Source organism: Vespa mandarinia, chromosome 2 (genome assembly GCF_050613455.1).
Source record: "Vespa mandarinia isolate Hongniang chromosome 2, ASM5061345v1, whole genome shotgun sequence".
Lineage (NCBI taxonomy): Eukaryota > Metazoa > Arthropoda > Insecta > Hymenoptera > Vespidae > Vespa > Vespa mandarinia.
This window is the reverse complement of record NC_140811.1, coordinates 7,800,124-7,812,535: the sequence shown is the minus strand read 5'-3', so window position 1 is coordinate 7,812,535 and position 12,412 is coordinate 7,800,124. Positions and strand designations below refer to the sequence as shown.

Sequence of the window (12,412 nt, the reverse complement as noted above, 5' to 3'; positions counted from 1 at the left end):
GGCATCAATGCATGTTACATTGATTATTTATTATTGAATAAAAGAAATTATTTTTTATTACTGTTCTCTTTTACGTTTTTATAAAACAACATGAATGAAAATATAAATGTATTTATATAGGAGTACTATATGACCGATAATCAATTTTTTCTATATACTAATATTCTTAAAATAATTAATATAATCTACAATCTATGTCTCTTATTGCACTGTAAAGAGATTTTTTAAATATTTAGGATAGACGGATAAGAAAGGTTTAATATTTTATTTGTTTACTATAAAGTGTTCACTTTATTCGGACGTCAGGCATAAGAAATGACAGTAGTATCTCCGTTGTTAAAACATTTTGTTTAATCAAAAAGTCCAAAGCCCATGTCATCATCCTCGGAATCGGATTCCTCTTTCTTTTCTTCTTTCTTTTCTGCAACAGGAGCTTCAGCAGTAGTAGCTGGTGCAGCAACAGTAGCAGTAACAGCTGCAAACTTGCTAGGATCCTGAAAATTTCATATTAAATTAAGTATTTAAACATAAAAAAGATCATAAATTTTTCTTTAAAAGACAATTTTCAGACAGCGCATTCACGCTATTCTTCAACAGAGAACTTGACGTGCCAGTGGGTTCAACTATTTCTAGCTCTAGCACGAGATTCAAGCCCTTTAGACATGTAATATTTTCATCATATACGTATTGATAACAACTTTGTAGCTTAATTTAATTTGATTAAAATATTTTACCTTAATGTACTCTTTGATTGTTGTAGCTTCAGCAAACGCGATATCAGTGACAGCAGCAACAGCCAATAAGTTTTTGAAACCATTGGCAATGCTATGCGGTGCGCTAGCAACAGTCGGATAGCCAATGGCTAAGCAAACTGATGCTAAGTTTGCAACACCAGCTAAGAATTTCTCACGAAGATCTTCAGGTTTGATATCTAAAATTTCGGGTGCAAAAATAGTGCCAGAATCATAAACTTGTTCCACAAGTAAACCATATGAAAATGGAGAAATGTTCAACATATTCAAAAGAGTTGCTTCAGAAGCACCTACTTTATCACCAGGTTTAAGAATATGTACGTCATTCTAGAAAATACAAAAATATTAGTCAAGAAAGTTTACCAGTTAGTTTGATCCTCCAGTTAGTTTAATACTTACAATAATTTCAATAGTACCCTTAGAAATTTTAGTCGGTATACTCAAAGCTTGGAAGAAAGAAGTTTTTTCTGGGCCAAGACCAGTATTTTGAGCTGGAATTACGACGCTCAAAGGTGCGATAGCACCTGCTCTAGCTGGAGCTCTGACTTTGTTCTCTAACAATTTATCACGTACTTCTATCAAGTCACCTCGCGTAAAAACAAATCCAACATTGCCACGAATATGAGGCAATAGTTTTTCCAACGCAGCATTTCGTTCGATATGGCCACGAATAGCTTTACGCATCATAGTATTTTTTCCCATAAGTACCACAGCGTTTCCACGCAAGGACATACGGATCTGCTGCATTTGCTTTGAGCCGACATTGTCCGCTCCCACGATAAAACATTTTGGATAGTCATCTAGGAGTTGCTAAAAAGTTTGAACATTTTTTATTTTTTTCTAAGATAAAATTTATAGAAATAGTAAAAACATTTGCAGATATTTTTGTGAATGTATATGCATACGTACAACAAGTTTAGTGAAGTAATTAGATTTCCAAGTTGCTTTGTCCTCCCTACCCATCTTAACGTGTGCGTAGGGATATCTTACGAAAATTTAAGGACTAAAACAAAATTATAAGTTTCATCAATTTAATAACACGGTATAATAGAAATAAGATAAATTGACGCGAATCTGGCGGTTATATCTCAAAATAACGATTGGAAACATTTCTTAAATATTGCCATGTGGCAACATAACCTGTAGACCATTTTAAATATTCTAAGAGTATATTTACAATTTATCACATTTTCAATTGTTATATATTAAAATTAGAATACAGATTTACAATTAGAATACAAACGACACGTGAATAAAAAAGATGTTTATGTAAAAATTAAAAAAAAAAAGAAAATTAAATAATGAAAACAACATACCTTAGCAAGAAGAAGAATAGTACAGTGAGAAAGGAAACGGAAACTTAGTCTATAATGCGTAACTTGTCGTTGATAAAAAAGACTATGTAGTTTGGAAAGTTAGAAGATCAAATTTATCGTTTCTGGTATACTGTGCCATCTACTGTGAAATAAATGTATTATATATATTATTTCCATTAAGTATTTTAAATAGTTTGTGAACACTTTATCTAATAATTTTCTTTCATGTTTGTTTAATACGAAGTACTTGTAATTAAGTCAGGCATTTTATACAGTGATAATAAGAGATGTTCCATAATTAAATCATCGATTAAATTTTCGAATGATTAAACTTTCATTATAAATTAGTATAAAATATATAGTAATCAATTTGTACCAAAAGGTGAAAATAAAAAAAAATAAATTATTAAATATAAATAATATTCTTATATTACATTATTAATAACATGATTTAATTTTAATTAATATTCTAAAATCACGTTCTAAATAAAATTAATATTTGAAATTGTAAAAATTAATGATCTAAAAAATTTTTAGATATTCGATTTATTCAATATAAAATTGTATTGTATAATATACCTATAATCATAATATAATCAAATAGAAAACAATTTATTTTCTAATACAAATGAGAATAAATTAAATAAAAAAATATTATGGATTATAATTATAATCATATAGAAATAAACTATTGTAACCCATCACTTGGCATTATATTAATACTTGTTTGCATCATTGTAATTCATAAGTTTAAATACATATGAAATAAAACATTAATTTTCCTTGAAAATTTACATTAATATCACTCCTTTTTTTGTTCATTTTTTGTCACATTTTTCAACGATGGAAAGTTTGTCTCTCGATAAGCATATATATGCCTTCAGACTTTTTTTCTTTATGTAGCCATACATATTTTCCATTCAGTGATAGTAAGATTTCGAACAATCACATTGCTCAATTCGCTGCCATAATAGTAGCCAATAGTATAATAAAAAAATTTAGTATGTTAAAATTCTATTGTTATGCTTCCTATGAACAATCAATCAGATTGCAAGATTTTCTGATGTTACAATTGGACGCAATAAGATATAAATATATAACCAACAACGTAAATCACAGAAATTGTTTAAATCTATTCACCACCTGTTGTTCAAAGCGTGTGTGACTGAAGCGACAGATACGGACAAAATATGAACTACGAATACAAGTAGGGAACGCTGTCGCTACCATGCGTATTGGTGAATAAGTTTGTGTGATTATTCCCCTCTCATACGTACATAATAATTGGTTTTGTGTGAATAGAATAAGTAATGTTAGTAGACTGTAACTCACACTTTCTAATCTCTCTAATGTATATTTTTTTTTTATGGAGCGTGCGTCCCGCAATAATCCGTGCTGGATACGACGTTGGTATGCATTTGTTTCATGATAAATGCATATAAAATAATAAATATAATTGACACATATAAGAATTAGTATATAAATCTGCGATAAAAAATAAACATTTGTCGAATATTTCCTTAAAAATAATTAGCGAATACTTATATATTATATTATTTTAATATAAATTAAAACATGAGTTTTATATGAATTAAATTACGAGTTAGAACTACTTTTTTTTATGTGGTTTTCCCTATAGTCTATTTTAATTACTTCGATTATTACACTACTACTGCTACTACTAATACTGGTGTTAATAAAAATAATATAATATAATGTAATATAATAATAATAATAATAATAATAATAATAATAATAATAATAATAATAATAATAATAATAATAATATACTTAAATATTATTTAAATATATTTAAATATTATTTAATACATTTTATATTATAATAGTAAAGGCAATGTTGGCATGTTCATTTGAAAATTTAGGATTGATTGTTATAAGCACATTATGCTTCTAAAATCCATGACAATTCTCGAATCGGAAGATTAGTGCTTTATGGGAATCGACAATTTTAGATAAAAGGCGCTTATAATAAAAAGCCGTTAGTTTCTCTTCTATTTTATCTGACCAAAAGCAATTATTTTTTTCTATTTTATCTACAATCATTTCTTTTGATGTTCAAAGAATAAAATAGCATCATTGTCTTTGAGTGACATATAAAAAACACTGCAATTGGTACATATACCTATCAGAGTCTTTTAATTTTGGCATTCCAGTTTGAAGGTACATAATCTTTTTATGTTCAATTCCTTCCATTGGCGTCATATCCTTCATTGAAGGATATCACGCCTTCAATGAGGATATCGGTACCAATTAATCCGTCTGGAAAAGCCACCAAGAATATTTGATGTTTATCTATAATCAGACTCGTAGCTTTAATAGCAAGTCCGCATTCAGTGAAGAATTGTTTAATGGCAAATGGCCCTTTTTCAATTTCTTACCTAATATTTAATATTATTTCCTTTGAAACAGGGATATCTAATGAATCCTATCAATTTTACACAAGAAGTGCGCGATCTCCTTTTACAAATTTTTCTGAACATTGAAGCAGTTAGTCGTTTTCGACGCTGCTTACTTCATTCGAAAGAATTTGCACGTCCTCGAGATTCATGCTCAATTTTGAAGGGAGCTTCATTTTATAATAATTCAACAAACAGATTTTTGGGATGCATTAAATCCTTATCGCATAAATTGAATGTCTGAGGACAAACCGCGTCTGATCCATAATCATCATTATTTTCAATATGAAATTTCTTCACGGGACGCTGAAGGTTTTTTATTTTTTGCAAATCACGAATTCGACGTTTTCTATACACATATTGCGAAATAAAGTTGCTCGTATCTTTACTTGACAATTTATTATTTATTGCAGCGCATCACCAGAATTTATGATGTATATAATATAAATATATTCTTTCATTTCTTCTTCTTATTACTGTTCTTATTACTATATTATTATATTACATATTACAATTACATTAAATTATTATATTATATATTATTACATAATAATTCTCGACAAATTTTAATGAACAATGTCTTATTTTAAAGGCGAAGGTTTAATCTATGGCACCATTTCGGTGGATTTTTGAGAAAGCTTTTATATTTGCGTATAAACTATTCTTGATAAATATCATTTTTTAACACAATTTTTTTTTAAATTAAAGCTTTTTCAAAAATTTTGAAAAACCTTAAAGAACCCTGTTCTTCAAAATCGATCAAGAATTATGCCTGTTCTCATTGATGTAAACCATTAAAAAGCGTAAATCAATTATAAAACCAGAAGTAATAAACAATCTTAAGTGAATATTGAAATCTTATCTTATTACGAAAATAAAATGAATCCTTTGTATGATAAAATGTATTATACGGACTCTGAAGAGGACAAGATTAAATATTTCAGTTAATAAATTTATTTCTTTATTATTTCGATTATATCGATTTATAATAGAATATTGAATGCATAAATTTTTATTCACTCAAAGATAATATAACGAAAAATGAATTCTATAAAAATAAATAAATTCATTTTAAAGATTTACAAAATATTTTGAAGGATTTACTTCTGTAACTTATAACGCAGTTATGGAATTTTGTATCTTGTAGATTTTTACGTTACGGTTATTGTTATTGTTACGAAAAGTGTGTCTACTAGAATTAAACATGATAATATCAAGCAGTAATATCCAACCATTTTAGGTTGTCTGTGCTTATTGAGTAAAGAGAAAATCTTTTAGTAGAATATGAATAATAAACAGTAAATAAAAAATAAAATATAGTAAATGTATGTAAGTACAAAATTTCCTTTCTATCTTGTTAATCATACTTTATCTTTTGGATAAAACATGCAGCATATTTTCACGTATAAAATGTTGTCACAATATACGTGACTTTAATGGCATCATCACGCGGTATCATATTTGCTTGATGTTCCGCACTGGACGATCACCGATTAAAATTACGGCAGGAAATTTCCACCAGGTCACTTTATTTGCTCTACTGAACTGGAACTTGTAAATCACTACCATGAAGTAGATGAAGACCAGAATTGAACGAGAATAATCTTAAAGTTATAATACAAAAAATTAAAAAGTTATAATACAAAATAATTAATATTAAAAATTAAGTACGTAAATTACATATAAAGCACACATAGTCGGACGTCTGTCTCTGAGACGTTTGTTTGATTGGTAGAATAATGATGAGACTTTCCCATCGTCAACATTGGCACAGTAGTAATTGTAATGAAGAAAACTAGTATGAATATAATTGATTCATATAATTAAAAAAATGTTAATCAATTCTTTAATAATCTTATGTATATTCATATAATTGTTCTATTTATTTGCAGATAATTGACTTGTACTACTTAAATTACTAACCTAAGTGATTCGTTTGTACTACTTAAATGTTTGACCTCATAAAAATAATTAACCATCTGACCATATACGGATAAGTGATTTATTATTAGAAATATCTGTCGACACGTTCTCTGCCATGCCGTTTTTGATTAACGCGTTGGATGTCGGGTTAGCCGATGAATAACCTACATCATTCCGTTCATTGTAAACGTTTATAAAAGATGAGTTATGATATAAATATATAAATAAAACAATTAGTGGACACAAAAAGGAAATATATAATATACGTTATGAACATAGAACATAATAAATTGTTATTAATTAAAAATGTTTCTTTATTTGTTTGCGGATATTCAATGAATTTCTGAGTAAATATTTCATATATTAATAAATGATCTTTGAGAGAATATTCTCAATAAAATAGATTGTTGAGGATATGCATCTCGAATGTTTTAGTACGGAATAATATAAATTTTTATTCTATATTTTAGAATTAGATATCTGGTTATCAATAATTGATATAATTGTTTACTTGCTTTATTTGTTGTTTATATTTTGTGCGAAAGAGTTACGCAACTATCGCCGTATAGCAATAAGAAACGGCTGGAAGAATTAAAAAGATACAATTGATAATGTGAAAATAATATGTTCCCTTGTGTATCGAAAATGATCCACCACCTATTGGTGGTTCATGAAAATTGCATTATACATGATAAGTAGGTATCAGCTGATGATATTATGAAATAATTCATGATCATCTTATTTTACATAAAATAAATATAATGATGTAAACGGAAAATCTGATATGGGCCATTCATATACCGAAAGCAATAAACGTTATAGAGATTGATAAATATGTAAAAAATACTTAGATAATTCCCGATAATAGTAGAGCGCTTTTTACAGATAAGGAAACTCTGTCGTTAAATAATAATGGTTTTTTATCGATTGAGTAAAACTCCATTTGTAATATTAGAGCTCATTTTTGTAAATGAGATTAAACTCAGTTCGTAATAGTAAAGCTTTGGCTATCTGAATAAATAAAAATATTGGTTATAATAGTAGAGTGCTTTCTTACTGGCAGAATGAAAATTTTGGTAATAGTATATAACATCGATGTACCGATGAAATATCAATATAAAAATCCTACGATTTCTAATAATCTAAATAATTACTAAATAATACTTGGTCGATACAAAGTAGATTTATTTATGACAATTTAAAATTAGATTATTACCGAAAATTTTTTATAATTAATAAGCATACAATTTAGAATAGAGTTGGTCAATAAAAACTCAAAAAAAAGTAAAACACAAAGGAGACTTTCTGAGAAAGTAATCTTAATAGAACAATGATCCGACTCAACTGACATCATTATCGATATTATTAAAATTATGAAAGCATTGAAAATAAAATTATAATCCATATATATAGTTATAACTTGCTGATAATAGTACAATTTTGTTGATATCGGGCTTGGTCGGCAATAGTATATTATTTCTTTACTGGCCTTTTAATGCTCGGCTGTTAATGGTAGATTTCTGTTTTAACAATAAATATAAAAACTCTGCCGGTAACTTTCATTACATATTATATAGAAATGATTTGTAGTCTCTTTAATAAACTTATTTATAACAAAGAGAAATTAGTAGAATTGTTGTATTATGCGATATTTTTAACAAATAAACTAAAACATTTGAAGCGTTACAACTTTTTCATTTTTAAAATCCTTTTAAAATAATTTTGTTTTCAAATATTTGATAAATCCTAACCAATTCATAATTGTAGTACAACTGTATTACTATTGTATTACAATTATATATACAATTATATTACAACTATACAATATAATATGCATTATATTGTATCGTCGTAATTGATTTATACATTTTGACATTGAGAGTACTGCTCGTGGAAATCATAATTTACATACGAAACATACTGGTTCTAAAAGAGAACCAAATAATAATACGCAAATCTATAAAAAAAATGTGTAATATTTACGCTTTATCATTTCCAATTTTTTACTAGATATTAAATTTGTTTAAACAAATGTAAGATCGACGTAAACGAAAGCAATTTTGATCATTCATCGAATGTCTATAATTTTTTATGACCTTTTATGCATAAATTAATGAACTATGATAGAAAAAAATAATAAAATTGCATCCATTTATCATAGAACACAGCAATCACGAGAATTCACATAAGAGATAATGAAAGATAAAAATTACACTTACTGTTGCAGAAATTACACTTCTCGCGACCACGTTAATGATCGATGAACATTAAAAAGGCAACAATAAACCGGATAGAGATTTATGCAACCGTAGATTATTGCACGGTTTATAATTTTACCGTCCTAGATATGAAACATTTTGCTAACAACGTCAACTAATGATTTAAGATGTCTATTAAATTCGAAGAATGCATAAAAAAATATTACAAAAAAATATTTAAAAAAAAAAGTTTGATAATAATCGATTTATGTCTTCATTCCAGGAATGCTATCTTATTTTACTTAAAAAGAACTCAAACAAGTTGCTGGCTTGTGATAAGATTACAGCAGTTTTTAATCTAGGTGAATTGCGATTCCGATATCATTCTCTGTCCAGGTTTCAACAGTGTCATTAGCCAGATTACAGAATGCCAGGTAAAAAAATTTATTCTCCATTTGTTAAAAAAAAAGTAATCGTATATCATATTTTTATAAACATTTAGCGCAAAATTAATGCAACATTTAACAAAAAACAATGCAACATTTAACATTTTATATCGTAAAAAAAACTATATTTTACAAACTGTTATATACTTATACGTAAAATAATATTTTTGTATTCTTCGCTTTCATTAGATTTTCATGAATATTTCTAAATGAAAATTTAATAATATTACAGCATACAGGTGGCTTAGTCGATCGGCGGGATTACCAATACCCGAAACAGCTGTCGTTGGTGGACGTGACATAGACGGAAGTACTATCTATGTTGGTAAAGCTTACCATGAAGGTGACATACTTCCGGCAAAAGTCATTCCCGAGAAAAATGTTGCTTACGTTTGTCATAACGGCGAGGAACATCCCAAATCTGAGTTCGAGGTAAGAAGTAAATTTATATATATATATATATATATATATATATATATATATATATATATATAAATATATAATATATATATATATATAAATATATATTTATAAATATATATTTATATAACTTATATTAATTTATATAAACTTATATATAATTTATCTTTTATATATATATAACACTTTTGTTAAATTCCTTAAAATAAAATCTATTTTTATTAAAATCTTTATATATATATATATATATATATATATATATATAAAATAATATATAACAACAATATTTTTTTGAATATTTTTGAATATATAAGAAAAATAAATAATTAAATTTATGTTCATCTATTTACGAAAAATATTATTTTATAATAGTAAGTATATTCTACTCGTTAAATGATTAATACTGTAATTGATTTATATGTTTCTTATTCCAATTGAAATGATATCAAGTATCGATATTTAATTTGAATCATTACTACTATTTGTCTAAATTTAGATTACGTGACACATGTGAATAGAAGTTACGAATAATCAGAATAACGCGAAACGATAGATGTTCGAATGATTATCACTATATCGATTGATTTCGCCCCTCTTATAATCTTATCGCTTCGCTAAGAAAACAAATGATATTTCCGATATGTTACTTTTCGCTTGAATACGTCCTCAGTCAAGGTAAATTTCCAAGTTAGTCATGTACGTAAAAGGGAAACTAACGGTTAAAGAAAACTTTTTTTATTTGATAAATCAAATTTATTGCACAAGACTATTAACTAGATAACTTCGTATCAAGGTGAAATCGATCAATTTATAAGTTAGATATGTAAAAAAAAAGAAAAAAAAAAAAAGAAAAAAGCTAAAAACAAGAAAAATAATGTTCGAAATAATACGTTACGAGGAATAGGATTAAATAATTATTTTTTATCTATACTTATAAGATACATTTATATTGAGAACATGTATACTGAATTATATTAACTATATAGATTAATTGATGTTGCATGAGTCTCGTATATAATTAAATACTACTGTTTCTGATTTAGGTATTGTGTCAAGCCGAATACGCATGGGAATTTTGCAGTAACGGATCCATTCCTGCCGATGCCGTAGTTGGTGGAGAAACATCCGAAGGAGAGACACTATACATTGGCCGTGTTCTTCATAAAGGTTCTCAAACCGTCGGCAAGGTTTTTAACAACTTTATATCTATTAACTTTGTATATTTTATTGAATTTTTTGGATATCGATAAATCGATTAATTTTGTTATACAGGTACAACCTAGTCACGGCTGCCTTTATATTCCTTTTGATGGAGAAGAATTATCCTTCAAAGACTATGAAGTCCTTACTATTCGTTGATATATTTGAATATTTTTCCTATTCATCTATAACATAATGCGAGATAATTAACATCAAAGAATCAATCGATTCATTGTTATTTTAAAATTTGATTTATAAAAAGATACGACCAATGAGAGATCAGTTAATATAAATTTATTACTTGCAAAGTGACTATCGTACTTATCTTATTTTTAACGCAAACACTCCAAAATTATAAATTATCAGAATGATATATATATATATATCTACTTCAATGATTATATACTGATGTTAAAACATTTTTTAATCATTTGATAATATCGATCAAAGTAAAAATAACTCACTGCTAATTTTGATCTCTTCGTTTTATCGTATTCATTTAAATAATAAATTAGTAGCACGGGAGGAAATCATGAGTACACGAACCTTCAAAATCACATTATTGTTACGCTTCGTGATCACAACGGAAATGATGACATTTCGATGCAACGTATCTATACCTTTTTTTTTAAAGAGAACTTTGGACAAAAGACAACGAGTTACGACACGACGCGATCCGACGTGTAGACAGTGAAAACAGTGAATGGCCACTAAATATAACTAAATAACAAAACGGTCTGACCTAGAAGCATCGCATATCGTGTTGGGGCCAACGAGTCACGCGACGATGTCGCTTCGCCTTCGCCGATTCATCGTTTATCTTTTGTTGTCAAACAAAACGGTAATAAAATTCGTCGTACGAAACGGAACGTTTGTCGATAAATGATAAATATTCCGCGTTTGTATATATTTATTTTTATTTTTGTTTCTTTTTTTTTTCTTTCGAATAAACCTTAATAAATATTTAGAAAATTAAAAAGAAAAAGAAAATCAGAGAACATTCGTCTTTTTTATTTCTAAATATATTAATCGAATTATTCATACAGTATTTGTTGGAAAATTTTTACACCGTCACTTCGAGACAGTATTTGAATACGAGAAATACTTAACTCTAAACTCGAGCCCGCCTAAGCGCATGCATTCGATAATGCGTCCACTGCATACATGTAATTAGAGAGGTACACGCGACGAAACATTGATTACACCATCGAAACATCACAACACAACAGAACTGTTATAGCACTGAATCGAATATTTTACAAGCATCACTCGAATTGCAAGCATTACTCACTTGACGACGTCATACAATCAACTTAAGAGCCAGGGCCGACCGTAGATACATAATGTGTGCTTGTACGATATTATTGTTCTCTACCAAGTATTGAAAACCATTCTTTGGATCCATTGATGAAATCGTATTTGTATCGAAAAAGAACCATACTTTTCGATGATTTTTACGTTAAATGCACTGTTACATTATATCGTTTCGAAGTTTCTAAATCTTTCTTCTAAATCATTAATCGCTAATAAGAAAGTCCTGGTACGTTAGTCTATTAAAATAACGAAACGATCAATGAAAATTGTTATAAACAATTGTGATTTTCTACAAAAAAAAAACTGAAATTAAATATATGCTATTAAAGTGTATTTACATATACAATTTAGAACACGAATTGATGAAATCTTCTCAGTCTTACTCATTAAGTTACGTAATAAAAGGTTTTCTTAAGCATTTATGAG

General features: G+C 27.6%; 2 protein-coding genes and 2 long non-coding RNA genes across 6 annotated transcripts; 1 reads left to right on the top strand and 3 right to left on the bottom strand.

Moving 5' to 3' along the window:
• Positions 1 to 264: 264 nt before the first annotated feature.
• RpLP0 (ribosomal protein LP0) lies at positions 265 to 2,135 on the bottom strand. Its single transcript, XM_035861327.2, has 5 exons — positions 2,069 to 2,135; positions 1,662 to 1,755; positions 1,152 to 1,562; positions 735 to 1,079; positions 265 to 494 (listed from the first exon to the last, which is right to left on the bottom strand). The coding sequence occupies exons 2-5, from the start codon at positions 1,713 to 1,715 to the stop codon at positions 351 to 353; spliced, it is 954 nt and encodes a 317-aa protein (XP_035717220.1). The 5' UTR covers positions 1,716 to 1,755; positions 2,069 to 2,135; the 3' UTR covers positions 265 to 350.
• Positions 2,136 to 4,973: 2,838 nt separating this feature from the next.
• LOC146873181 (uncharacterized) lies at positions 4,974 to 7,435 on the bottom strand. Of its 3 annotated transcripts, none has more exons than XR_014981895.1 (4): positions 6,920 to 7,435; positions 6,409 to 6,572; positions 6,166 to 6,280; positions 4,974 to 6,089 (listed from the first exon to the last, which is right to left on the bottom strand). It is a non-coding gene; the product is annotated as an uncharacterized LOC146873181 (long non-coding RNA). The 3 variants fall into 3 exon arrangements; XR_014981893.1 differs by having other exon boundaries at positions 4,975 to 6,089; positions 6,924 to 7,435; XR_014981894.1 differs by lacking the exon at positions 6,920 to 7,435 and having other exon boundaries at positions 6,409 to 6,885.
• A 1,446-nt stretch (positions 7,436 to 8,881) lies between these two features.
• LOC118439595 (pfs47 receptor) lies at positions 8,882 to 10,984 on the top strand. Its single transcript, XM_035861328.2, has 4 exons — positions 8,882 to 9,040; positions 9,285 to 9,484; positions 10,516 to 10,659; positions 10,745 to 10,984. The coding sequence occupies exons 1-4, from the start codon at positions 9,034 to 9,036 to the stop codon at positions 10,829 to 10,831; spliced, it is 438 nt and encodes a 145-aa protein (XP_035717221.1). The 5' UTR covers positions 8,882 to 9,033; the 3' UTR covers positions 10,832 to 10,984.
• Positions 10,786 to 12,383, bottom strand: LOC118439597 (uncharacterized). The gene is made up of 2 exons (XR_004837605.2): positions 11,219 to 12,383; positions 10,786 to 10,857 (listed from the first exon to the last, which is right to left on the bottom strand). It is a non-coding gene; the product is annotated as an uncharacterized LOC118439597 (long non-coding RNA).
• Between the last annotated feature and the right edge of the window lie 29 nt (positions 12,384 to 12,412).